Raw genomic sequence first — 14,483 nt, 5'->3', positions numbered from 1 at the left:
GGTAGTAAAAATTATTAAATAACTTCAATATTCTTCATAACAGTATATCAATTTTAACATTCTTTATTTGAACAACGCTTAAATATTCTTAATTATTTATATAAGCTGTAATTTCTGGTTCAAAGCGTAGAATATCAAAATTTAAATGTTCGACGAAAGTGATTTGACTTACAGATAATTCGAAGCCCGAGGATTAGAACATTCTACGATGAACCGTTTGAGCAAGCTGAGGAAAAACTGATACGGGATTTTCTGATTGGTTAATTAAAATTTAACTATACATTTTTTAAAAATATTGTAAGGATTTCATCAGTGATATTTGCAAGCTTATAGCTCTAATTGATAAAAAAAAAAGTTAATTGCGTGTACTTTAACACTTAATAAGATAAATGCAACGAATAACATGAGCGTGGTAGCATTTAAGGACTCCACATCACCAAATTATGTACTTGAAAAGTATGATTATAAAGAAAGGACAGAGGATAGGTACGAAAGGAAAAAATTGCTTTAAAGTGTTTAATTTTGAGTATCATGAGTTGATAGCCAGCATTATCATCTTGACAAGTAATACTTAACGCAGTTAATATTTATTTTGATGTGATGAATTACAAAAAATGTGCTTAGATTGATATAATAACATAAAGTCACCAGAAGGGCAACAAATAACAATAAATAAAAATATTAAGTAATTTTAGCTTCATAAATTGAAAAGCTGAGTGGAAAAACCCGATAAGTGATATTTTTAGAGAGACTATAATCAGGGAAAGAAGAAAAAAGTGGTACCTGAACTATTTTATTACCTATTAATTAAAAGGCCGAATATTTTTTCAACGTAATTTATTAACCACTGCCTAATTTGAAATGAAAGTCATACAATCATACAAAAAACTAATGTGGATAATTTTAGTTAAGATTAAAGTGAAAGAAAAACAATCCTGTTACATTGAACATACCCATATTGATGGAAACACTTTAAGTTATTTTCCCTGATTCATAAATACAACTAAAAATGGCATTTACCTGGTTCTTCCACTAAGTTCTTAAATTGCGTCGGTATGTAACTTTTAGTTTTGTGTATGATTTAGTTTTGTAATGACTTTCTTTTTTTATTCACAAAGTACGAAAAACGGGTATTTAGCTCGATTTTTTTTAAAATTTAAAAATAAAAAGTTTTAATTTTTATTATTTCTTACACATTGTAAAATAATTTAACAGATTGTTTCCTTTTATTTTGGTCGCGAAATTAATTCCACTTTGCCTTAAATAACAAGCCACACGACTGTCTAAAATGTTACGCAAATCGAATTTCTCTCTTTTTCTCATAATTTTTCAATGTAATTAAAAACTCCGCCTTACAAGGGTTTTTATTTTTACGCAGACAATCGCTTTGCGATGCCTTGCAATTAGAACCACTGCCTAATTTGAAATGAAAGTCATACAATCATACAAAAAACTAATGTGGATAATTTTAGTTAAGATTAAAGTGAAAGAAAAACAATCCTGTTACATTGAACATACCCATATTGATGGAAACACTTTAAGTTATTTTCCCTGATTCATAAATACAACTAAAAATGGCATTTACCTGGTTCTTCCACTAAGTTCTTAAATTGCGTCGGTATGTAACTTTTAGTTTTGTGTATGATTTAGTTTTGTAATGACTTTCTTTTTTTTATTCACAAAGTACGAAAAACGGGTATTTAGCTCGATTTTTTTTAAAATTTAAAAATAAAAAGTTTTAATTTTTATTATTTCTTACACATTGTAAAATAATTTAACAGATTGTTTCCTTTTATTTTGGTCGCGAAATTAATTCCACTTTGCCTTAAATAACAAGCCACACGACTGTCTAAAATGTTACGCAAATCGAATTTCTCTCTTTTTCTCATAATTTTTCAATGTAATTAAAAACTCCGCCTTACAAGGGTTTTTATTTTTACGCAGACAATCGCTTTGCGATGCCTTGCAATTAGAAAAGAACCCTTAAATTATTACCCCATAAATTATTAATGCCCGCAATTATTAATACCCCGTAAATTATAATTACCCGTAAATTATTAATACCCGTATTTTACAGATAAAATTCTTCTAAATGTTGTGCAATCAAGGCTATTCAAGGTTCTTTAAGGTATTAGACGCAGTATCTCAGGAGGATATGACTGATGGCTGATGATTTGTTCAATCATCATCCCCTTTGAATAAGCATTATATCTTAATTTAAGGAAATAGTTGCTTACTTATTCTTTCAACATTGATGAGGAGCATACCAGCTGCGGCCACATGGGTTTCCCGAATCCACGAGAAGAACTGTACTTGGTCTCTGGAATGAATAAGGGGGTTGTCTTCTGGAGGAAGGACTATCAATCCGGATGTCGAAGAGATGGGCGGAAGAGGCAGCGGACTCTCTTCAAAGTCCAAGATCACATGGTACTTCCTTTCAGGAATCGGAATTACGCGCATACTCAGAATGGGATCTGGATTCTGCAATTGACAAAATATGGTTTATTTTTAATTACACCTTACTTTGTTACTGAATTCTAGAAATAATACAAAATTTACACAAAGAAAAGTTTTGTTTCTCAAATTACCTTATTGTATGGTAATTACATTTCTGGTAATATAAATCATACTTCCAGTCAATAAAACCAAAATATACTTTCTTTAAGCCATTCATTCGGCGATTTTTCCATTCAAATGATAACGACTTGCCTGAACTTCTGGCTTTTAAAACTATAGTTCATATTACCACATATTTAATAAAAAATACAAAACTGAAGAGTAAATTTGACCGAATAAATTGTTTTTTTTTTTTTTACAAGCAGGCATTACAGGTATCGTGATAAAATTATCAAATTTTACCACATTTACCAAATTTTAATACATATTGTAAAACAATATTTTATTGATTTTACCAACACCGGTAAAAACTTTTTGAGAGTTCTATAGAGCCAGAAACAAGGTAAGCATATGGTCATTTTGACCATACGTTTTGCTCTGGGTACTGTAAATCGAAAGTGAATTGTTAAATACAATAAAACAGGACATTCAGTAATCACCATTCCAATTAACTCTTAAGTCGATAAGGCAATATGACATAATCCAAGCATAATCCATAAGATAATACAATATGGCATAATCCAATTAATATGGGCATAATCCAAGCCGTAACATCCAATGGTCCAAGATACAACATATACAACATATATAAATACAAAGATGTTACAAAGATATTATGGTCCAAGATACAACATAACAAGGATCCGCGATGGCACAGGAAGTAGAGCGTTCGCCTTCTAATGAGGGAAGCCAGGTTCGAATCCCAGCGATTCGGGTAGATATGAAGCCACATCCAGCTTGCATCGATCTCAGTGCTGACGTGAAATATACTGAGTAATAGATAGATTACGGGGTAGAGTCCCTTTGCCGTCAGGCTAACCATGGGAAGTCTTCGCGGTCTTCCTCCTCATAGAACGCAAATGCGAGTTAGTTCCATCAAAAAGTCCTCCACGAAGGCAAATTTCTCCCAATACTTGATACAGGAGTTCCCTTGTCTTCTGGATTGGGTTCAAAATTGCAAGGCTGCGGAGTTGAACATTAGTAGTCTTAAACCCAAAAATTGGGTCTTCTGTTCTACGACGTTTATCTTGTAGTATTCTACGTGGTCAAGGATGTAGTATTGTGTTCAACTTGGAATGGTTTTTCTTTATTTTGAAATGTTTCGTTCCTGAAGAACATAAGGGTATTGGTTTGCGAAAAATTTCTATAGTTATAAAAATATATTATAAGTTTTTCGCAAAGTTATATAAATTATAATAAATAATAGGAAAAAGAATTAAAATGTAATTAAATAAAATAAAGTAATGTGATTTTCTAAATTTCGAACTGAAAAAAAAACGAAAATTACGTTAGAAAGAGGAATGCTGTAAGAAAATTTCTTTTGAAAGGTTATAATAATAAGGTTATAAATGTAATAAGGCTTTATAAGGATATCTTTCAACTATTATAGTTATTCTGTTTTCCTTACCCCTTAAAAAATGAGGATTATGAAGCAGTTTAATTAATGAGCAGTTGGTCAAAACCGGACAATAAAATGAACACTTCCAGCAAGAACAAAAGCTTTTAGACTTAATTTGGTGAGCAATTCAAGACACTAATGCATGGTATTACCAAATGATAAGTATAAAAAATGAGTAGTTCAAGATTTCATTAGCTCACACAAATTCAACATATTATAAATTAATAATTAATTGCTCATTTTTTATGTTTTAATTTTTTTTTTGTTTTGTTTTTTCCTTACACTAAATGACAACGCAAATTTGGTGAGATAAATTCCTATGCACTCCATGGAAAAAAGTATGGTCAAAACTACCAGAATATGATAAAACTTAGCGTGTTTCTGACTCTGTGGGAACATCAGAAAATTCGGTAATTTTCACCATAGCGCTTCGGTATTGATTTTGATAAAATTAACAATAAAATATGTCTTTATAATATGTGATAAAATTTAGTAAATGTTCTAAAATTTGGTAATTTTATCCTGATACCTTAGAGCATGATATAAAAACTATTTGTTCGGTTAATTTACTTTTCAGTTTCGTACATTTTATTAAACGTGGCTGGGTGGCGCAGTTGGTTTGTCGTCCGCCTTCTGAGCCCAAGTCTGCGGGTTCAATCCCCGGCCCAGACAAGGGATTTTCGGGATGCAGAAAATCCTCAGCGGCCATGTCGTATGATTATGCGGTATGTAAAAGATCCCTGGAGTGCCTTATTGGCTCTTGGCATTTCCTTCAAAATTAAATTCCTAGTGCACTTTAGCATCCAAATAGAGTCTCGGTGCTGCCATCTAGTGTGGCAGAAACAAGATGTCCAAATTAGCATGGCCAGCGGTATCACACCCATTGTGGTGGTGAAAGAGTGGATACCACGTCTGGAGAACGCACTGGGTCTGCTCATAGGGAAGACTGCTTGCGCAGCTCGTAGGAAATAAAAAGAAGACATTTTACTAAGCGTGTAAATATACGACCTGTAATTTTGACAGCCATAATTTCTGGTAAACCAATGACATACGAGCTGAAAAACCATACCAAATGAATGGTTTAAATATTGCATATTTTGTTTTCATTATTCAGAATTATGTTTCTTTTAACTAGAAATGTTATAGTACAGTAAACTTTAATAGATTTTTTTTCTTCATGCAACGTGGTTAAAGAAGTACTAAAAGATGCTACTAGCATTATTTAAAATTCAATTAATTCGGTGCAGGTAAATTATTGTCTCTGTCGGCCTAAAAAAATTAAAAATTTTCTTACTCTAAGTAAATTAAAAGTTTAACAGAAAAAAAGCACATTTCTTGTTGATTGTAAAGCTATTACTTTTTAAGTATTTGATGCTTCTTTTAAGAAAAAAAGGAAGATTTTAAGACTTCTTTGCAAGAACCTTTGCTTAGAATTTACAATACTTTGCTCCCCTTTTCTCAATGGACTAAAAAGAGGCTTTAAAAAAAATCAAAACATTTTTAAAAAATAGGATTCAAAACTAACTACTCCCAGAGATTCTCGTTAAGTTTAGCAATCTTGTTCATTTATTTAGTGTCATTCTTGAATTTAATATGTCTTATTCATTTGACATTTATTCAAATGGTACATTTGATTTGATGCCCCTCTGGTATGAATTATGACACAATTTGCATTTACGTATGCAAATAACCGAAAGACTTTTTTTTATGCCAATTGATTTTATTAATTATTCGGTGTTTATGAAGGTTGAATTAAAAAAAAAAGTAGTAAAAAGCGAAAATGACATTGAAAATGGTAAAAAACCTCTCTTTTTTATATTCCTAAAAATAAAATGCGATATTTCGTCACAGTTAAAATTTTTATGACACATACAAAAATATTTCATTTATATTATTTCTAACTTTCGTTATCTTTTATAAGAATAAAGAAGGTTTTATTTCTTAATATTTTACGGCAAAACATTTTACTAAAAAACAGAAAACTAAAAAACATTGTAGAATGCTAAACGTTGCAGAGCAAACTAAACACTTTTAACATATTAAAAAGCAAATAAGTAATCTTAATATAAGGCAATATAAAAAAAATCAAATGAATATGAACAGAGGAAATTATTCAGTATTTAGACAGATTTCTTTCAATATTTTACGTTAAAAAGTTAATACGCTTTGAATTATAAATGAACAGAAATCATCATATAAGCGATTCTAATGAAATGGTTCGTATTGTCTCATTCTCCTTTTTTACCCCGTTTATATAAACTTGCTTTCGCGTATGTCTGTCCGGGTGGAATTTTGTAATCGATTTTAAACTAACTTCCCGACTAGCTACAAACTTCAAATTTGGCACATAGTTCAGAATTGGATGACAATGCATGAAAATGAAGAGAAAAAAAGACATACAAAGTAAAATAAAATTAAAATTTAAAAAAAAAAATATTTTCGAGATTGTCTTTTGTTGTCGATTCCATTATTTCAAATTAGTATTACATGTCAGGTGAAAAGATTTTTATTGTCGGAGTATTTTTATTGGCTGAAAAATCACGTGGTAGGATCCAGTTTTTCCTCATTCATTTCCAGATTGTTTTGGTTGTCATCAGCATAAAACTAATGAAAGTCGTAAAGGTATTCGCGATCGCAACGCTCGAGTACGCCGTCTAGCGGGAGCCTGTAAATATCGGACATTAATTTATCACGTTTTCATTTAGTTCCATCAAAGTCATTGACTGAATCAGACGCCATTTTTTAGCAGCAAATAAGAAACAAAATTTCCCTAAGGAAAAGGCCGAAGAACTTGAAAAAAATCTCCAGAATATTAGTAAATCTTTCAGGAACAGAACACGCCAAACATTTGAAGAAAAATTCCTCAATAATTTTTAATTTCTATTATCAACAAACTTGCAACTGATGACTTCCGATTTCGGATACTGTTACAGATGTGTGTATTAAGGTAAAATGCATTTCTTCTGTCTTCAATTCATTACGAATTAAAGTGAAGGCAACATTGCTTTCGTCATTCCAGTGAATAAATATGAATTCAGAACATACAGAATTGTAATAGTTATAGCATATTCTTCTTTGTTATAGAATAGTATATATTTCTGTATCCATATAATTCGGAAAACAACAATAAAAAATTATCCAAGTTACTTGAAATAGTGCCATTTGTGCTGATTCTTAATTAATTTAAATCGTTTTCTTGGTAAGTTTTTTTTAATTTTGAAAGAATAAGTTCAACTAGAATTCAGCTATTCTGTTTTTAGCTACATATTCAAATTCATATCAATTATAAAATTTTGCTGTGTAGTATGTTTTCTAAAAGTAATGAAGGTATAAACTATGTATCTATTATTTGAGAATAAAGTTTTCAAACAAGGAACTTATCATTTTGGAATTCTCCGGGAATCATAAATCAGGTAAGTGCAATGATTTTTACAATAAAAAATTTGCTTGTAAATATTTTTTTTTCATTTGATGATGGTTCTCTACAGAATGGTTTTTTACGTCTGATTAAGAACTATAAGAATAATAAAAAAAGAAACAATATGAAAGTTTTTACTTCAATGTTAATAATTCTTAAAATCGTTTTTTTTATCCTAAGAATTCTTTATTTTCCGTTTTTTAGTTTATAATTTTCTGATAAAAATTGTTCTCAAAATACTTTTGAAAAATTAAATGGTATAACATTATGTGTTTATGTATACTTCTTGTATATTCCAATGTTTGAAATAATATGATTCAGAAAAGTATGGAATAAAAATTCGGTACTTACGACGTATTAACGCCACCGCCGCTACAGATTTGGCGGTTTTTAAGTGCCGCCAATCTACACTTAAAATTTTTGCGACAGTTCATAAAATAAAACACTTTATTTAAAATCAAAATAGTTAATTGGATTTCGGTGGAAAATGAGCCGATATAGAGTTTAGCATAGATTCAAAACAATCATATCGCCATATGAACTCTGATGAATAAGATTCCAAATGAAATAACATTTCCAAAACGTACGTTTGCCAAGATAAAGTTTTATGTTGTGGGAATTGGTACATTTTCGTTTTTTCGGTAAAATATTTCCCTCCTGAAAAAATAAAATTGCATCTTGTTTTGTTTTTGGCAAATCCCAAAGACGAATATTCGTAGCACTAAAAATGGCGACAAAAAAGAATTGTTTTTTTGTTTTTGTTTCGTCAGCATTCTTTATTTTACGTTTCTTAGTTTCTAAATAATGATTTTTATTGAAACTTGAAATTTTTTGATAAAAATTGTTGTCAAAAAACGTTGTTTACAAAATTAAATTTCATAAAATTATGAGGCTTATGTATACTTTTTGTTCATTTTAATTTTTGAACTAATATGATTCTTAAAACTATAGAATGTAAAGTTTAAATGGGCCTTTCATGTTATATCATTACATTTAGTAATACTATTTCTCGGGTATTAGGTTTTAACTCTTATAAGAATATACATATTTTTTTCTGTTAATGTACAAATATTTTTCCGATGTGTTTTGGATATTCCTTCTCTAATAAAAAGAGATACCATTTTGTTTTCGGTTGTACAAGAAAGAAGATCAAGCATTTTTCTTTTTTAAATTTAATAAGCCACATTAAAGAAGGAACGTTGCAATGCTACACGCTACATTAACGACGTCTCCAGAGTAACTGAATGACGGTTCATATGGAAATCGCAGGTAAGCGTCTCATACAACAACGCCCCCTATAGTTCGTTGCGATCGCGAATTGTTTTTCTATAAAGATTTTTTTATCCCTAATTTAAAATGAAAGTTCGATTATTTTAGTAGTGGTCTTGTAGTAGTCTTGACTACTCTTGACTAAGAAAAATAATCTAAATAAAAATATATATTTTTAAAAATCACGTTTTCTGTAGTGAGGAATAATAATTAAAAAATAATAACTTTTAAAAAATATAAAATAAAAATTAAAAAAATTATAATTTAAAATAAAAAAAATCAAAATAAAAAATAATATTTTTAAAAGCCACGTTTTTGTAGTGGAGAATAATAATTAAAAAAAAAATTGAAAAACGAAAAACGTGGGGCGCATGAAATACATAACAGTATATATACACATACATATACACATTTTCTTACTCATACACATGCACAGCCACATATACATCCACATACATAGGCATATACACAAACATAACCACATCCACATTCAGATACAATTACAATTACAGATATACCATACACATATTCTCAAGAGCACACATACACACACTATAACATTACTGTTATGTATTTCATGCGCTCCACGTTTTTCGTTTTTCAAATTTTTTTAAAAGTAATATTCTCCACAGCAAAAACGTGGTTTTTAAAAATATAATTTTTTATTTTGATTTCTTTATTATAGTCAAGATACTTGAATAGTTAAATAGATAACTGGATATGGCATATTCTAATTAAATTTTTGGAATTATTAGGAGACTGTCGCATAACCCGGGCATACTTTTTTTTAGCTTCAAATATTATTTACGGTTTTATGCTTACTATAACATTTGTATTTCTTTGATTATACTTTATTTCTTTAGTCTGTAATAGTTTCAGTATAGAGTGAATTAATTGAAAATAATTTTTTATCATACGTCATTCGCTTTTCAGTTTTGGTGCATTTATTTTTATTGTTATGAGATTAATTATTGCAATTTTATTTTAATGCTATAGTAACACGTATCTTTGATGTATTAGGGTGAATGATGCATAATCAAGTGCTTTTGAAATAATAAACTTTTTTATTTCCACTATTTCCAGGTTGTATTTTGTGTAATTATAATTGAAATTTTTTTTCCATTATTCAATATTAAATATAAAGGCTGACGGGCCTGTGTAAAGGTCAGGGAACTGACCTTGCATCAGAAAGGTTCCGGGCTCGAATCCCGGGCAAGTCATGGATGTTCTTTCATTCTCTGCACTATCTGTCCTTACTGAGACAGCAACGTTGGCCCACCTAATATGGTACCCCTGAAAAAGTGGCCAAACAATCTGCCCTTCAGATGCCTGTATGACGAAAGGTCATTTTTCAGGTGGGCATTGGACAAAAAAATATTAAATATTAAGTACAGAAAAGGTGAAAAAAAGAAAAAAGAAAATTGATTAAATAACCTTTGATCTAATGATCGATTTTCGACATTATAAGAAATTGATTTGAGTTGCATACATTCATTGTACTAATTAAATTTCACTAAATAATTGTTAAATCATAAAACCAGACATATAGTTTAAAAATAACGCATCTTTTTCTTCATTTTATGTCTGACTTAGATTTAAGCTTAGCAACCAGTTAAGCTTAGCAATCAGTAAATCAGCTAGTATATTATATTTATAAATGCAAACAATTATCATACTATGTTTACTTCGATATTTATGTATGAAATTTTCGTTTTAAAAAATATTACTTTTATAAATTACTGTTAAATATTACTTATAGGTAAAAATTAATTTTTAATTACAATGGTTACTACATAATATATTAATTACACGTATCAAGCAATCACAAATACTGATTTAATGTTTCAAAAAGTAAGTAATGTTTTGTTAATCTTAAATTATTGCTCATATTGCTTAAAAATTAATATCTTATTTTGCTTAAAAGTTAAAAAAAAACTCGATTTTAAAGCTTAATTTTTAACACTTTTGAATCCATTTTAAATAAAAGAAAAACTACTGCTTCTTCTATATAACTGTTTTTATTGGTAAATATTTTTTTTTACAACAGCAACACTAAAGAATGTTCAGCATTATAGAAGCCAAACTATAGTGACGAGGATTTCAAACATCGATGATCTCTCATGCATCTGACAGAATGTTCAAAATCGTTGACAAATATTGGATCAGTTTAAGCGACATTATTTCTTCACTTTTCACGTTGTTTAGCTTTACAAATGTAGTTTACAAATGTAGCTTTACAAAGTTAACTAAAATTAATATTAATAATACATAAATTTCCATGTTTTAGCTCAGTCCTTGATATGGTTTTCCTTTTATTCCGTATAAGATAATCGAAACACTTGCTAAAGGAAAACTACGTAGCGAATTGATCATTTTCATCTTGACAGGTTGAGCACTTTTTGTGGAACTAGTTCTTATGTTTAAGTATAAGTGCTTGCATTTTTATATGCAATTCTTCAGAAAAAAATGGCTTTGGGAAAATTCATAAAAATTTGAAATATTACTTGAGTTAAAATTAAAAAGATGTACAATAACTTCGTAATGCAATATATATGTTTATAATTTCGAAAGTTTATATTATATTTTATTATAAATAAGTCTATTAATTAGATTTTCTTCATGAATAGAGTAAGTTTAAAGCCACGTACATCAAAGTTTAACGGTCCGTAAAAGCAACAGTTTGAGAATTTTAAATGAAGCTAAATTGCAGCAAAGAATAGATGAAACTTTTAGACGGGTAACTTGAGATGATGCAAAGCATTTTTGAAAAGTCATCCTCTTGCGGAAAATAACTAAAGCTTGCTCCATTTACCAGACTTTGAATAGCAAACTATAAGTTTAATTATAAATATTCAAATTGGAAATGCCACTTTTCTCACACTCTATTAAATTGCTTAAATACCGTATATGATAGCTCTTATTATCAGATTTATGTTTGTTTTTTGCCATATCTGTTTTTTTAAACCAGAAATATTATTACTATATACAATATGATAATATTACCAGAATTTTTTTCTGTGCTCTAATCACAACTCAACTCTCGGTATAGCACTGTATTTCTTTTTTCATTTACCAGATTAATTGTATTTTTGACGGTGCCAAATTTTACCATCACACATTTAGTTCTTAAATTATTATCACCATTATGAATTTTCGAAAACCGTTTGATCCATAGTGATTGTGCAATCGTAAGCTTACTCGACACGTCAAATAAAAATGGCATCGCTATCTATCCAATTTATGAATTACTTTGTGCAAGAAACTGAAAAACACAGTTTTGATGATTTTTATACATTTTGATACATTACTCCACTTTACGGTAAGCGATTTGTTACTTACAGAATGTAACAATTGTATAAGACAATAATACTTGGCGTTTATCAATCAAAAGCAAATCAAATTTTACGAAAAACCGAATTTTCAATTTTCATTTCTGTTTGCACATTTATGTGACAAATGAAGTCGTTGTGCTTGAAATCACAGATTGATAAGCATTCGAAACAATTTGCAGAATAGGTATGTTGTGTACCTGGAGGAAGTAAGAAATTCTTCAAGTTTTCTTTGAATTATGAATCGTAAAACTTTGATGCGCATGACTTAAAACTCACTTCATATTTCTCAACGCTAATTTACAGCACGTATTAATTATAAGATTACATAACAATTAACTTTAAAATGACTAAAAGGAAATTTTAATTAAAAAAGAATGTGTTTACATTACGCTCTATAAAAACATAAATAACACGAAAATTATTATTTACTTAGATTGTTATTATCATGCTTGCTAGCGTTTCATTTTTTTTAAATTTAGAAGTCGATTTTTTCCCCCGATTATATCAAGAAACCCTAAACGAACAATTTAATGCCAGCTTTATAACGAAAAATATATTAACGCGCATTTTGAAACAGGAAATTTCTGCGTATCTCAAACATAACGTTGGGCATTTATTTATTAAATTTAATATTAATATTTCTATCATTTTTAGACATGATTTAATCTGTCTAATCTTCACACAGGTAAAAATATATTCCGCAAAAAAAAAGACGCAAATTGAAAACTTATCTATAGATATTTTTAATCATATGTGGTAGAAAATTATATTTAAGATTCAAAAAGCCTTTATAACAAACGAAATAATTTTCCTTCTTAAAAGCGACGAGTAAAGAATTTTATTTTGCCGTCAGATTGCCTCAGGTTTGATATGATTAAGATTCTGCGCCTATTTTTGAAAATAAATTTTCTAAACCATATTGATAATCCTTGCCTGAGGCTTTTAAGATAAAATTTCACATCTTAAAATTCATATGATTTAGTTAAATTCTTTTTCTTTTAACCTTTCCTCATATATTGAGTGCATTTAGGAAAGGAAATTAGAAGCCCACTTTTTACAGAAATATCTTCTGGGGTTTTCAGAAAACACATTAAATTTATATTTAAATTTTAACCCATAATATGTTATATGTTTTTGAAGTTTTATAAAATGCTTTTAAAATGGTAAAAAAATACAAAGAGGCTATCAAAATGCAAAAACAAATTATTCAGTATTATTTTAATGAAGTGGATATATAGATTTTTAATGACTAAAACTAGGTGACTTCACTCACCATTGAATAATGATTAATGATAACAAATGAATGAGTCGATTAGTACCCGACGATTACTTCTCGTTCCTCGTCATTCTCTTAAAGTCAATATTTTTCAAAAAAAAAGCTAGAATAATTTTGCGAATAAAGTACAAAATTTTTATAATTTAATGTAAGCACGTTTGGATAATCTGTTAATCGTAACGAAATAAATGATTGCTTACACGAAGAAAAAAATTCTAGTACAATTACCATACTGTTTTGTAATGATATTTCTGTTAAAAAAAATCCATAATTCTGGTTAATAAAACTAAAATACACGGTATTTAAGCCATTCATTTGATAATTTGTACGCTTTGATCGACTGAGAGACTATCAAAATATAAAAAAAAACTACCGTGTTTTTGGCTCTAAGGAAACACCAAAAAGGTCGATAACTTTTACCGAAGAGATTTGGTAATGATTTTGGTAAAATTAGCAATAAAATATTATTTACTGTAACTTATGAGTTTCAAAAATACAGTTCTTATTACCACACTTTTAGTAAATAATGCAAAGCTCAAAAATAAAATTAATAATAAACGAAAATCTGCAATTTTTGCAGTGCTCTATAGTATCAAGATAAAGTTATCAAACTTTACTACATTAACCAAATTTTAAAACGTATTATAAAATCATATTTAATTATTTTTTTTACCAAAATCATTACCAAAGTGTTTCGGTAAAAATTATCGAGCTTTTTGATGCTCCCATAGAGCCAGAAACATATTTTAGCAGCTTTGGCCATATTGTTTTTTCTCAGTGGGGATTCGAAAAATAATAAACTATATCAAAAAAATTAAGCTTACTAATGCAGCGTGTGCGAAATAATGAGAAAAAAAAGTGTAGTGGCTTCATTCGTTAATGATACATAACAATAACCTTAGATCATAATACCAATTGAAATAGGAAATGATTTTTATCTTCCTTGAGCTAGGTTTCTTATATTCTTAAAAACAATTAATATGAACTAGTGGGCTGCGCCCCCTGCTCGCTTACGCTCGCCAACACCCGAAAATTGCTACGCATTCTTATATGGTTTGCTTCGCAAAACAAGCTCGCTTCGCTCGCTACTAACTTAAATACATTGCAAATGCACAAAATTCTAAGAATTCAAAACAATCATTCAAATCCATATAACAACTTTTTTTAAAAAAA

The 14,483-nt window shown here is 29.1% G+C and overlaps 1 protein-coding gene across 1 annotated transcript in view; it reads right to left on the bottom strand.

Annotated features, from left to right (window-relative positions):
• Positions 1-14,483, bottom strand: part of LOC122270952 (uncharacterized) — a 50,230-nt gene that overhangs the window by 28,526 nt on the left and 7,221 nt on the right. The window contains exon 2 of the mRNA XM_087169124.1: positions 2,238-2,481. Coding sequence (XP_087025250.1) covers positions 2,238-2,481 — 244 coding nt within the window. The remainder of the gene's footprint in view (positions 1-2,237; positions 2,482-14,483) is intronic.

Source organism: Parasteatoda tepidariorum, chromosome 8 (genome assembly GCF_982258835.1).
Source record: "Parasteatoda tepidariorum strain Cologne lab strain chromosome 8, Ptep-v5.0, whole genome shotgun sequence".
Lineage (NCBI taxonomy): Eukaryota > Metazoa > Arthropoda > Arachnida > Araneae > Theridiidae > Parasteatoda > Parasteatoda tepidariorum.
The sequence above is the reverse complement of the archived record's forward strand: the minus strand, read 5'-3'. Positions and strand labels throughout refer to the sequence as shown.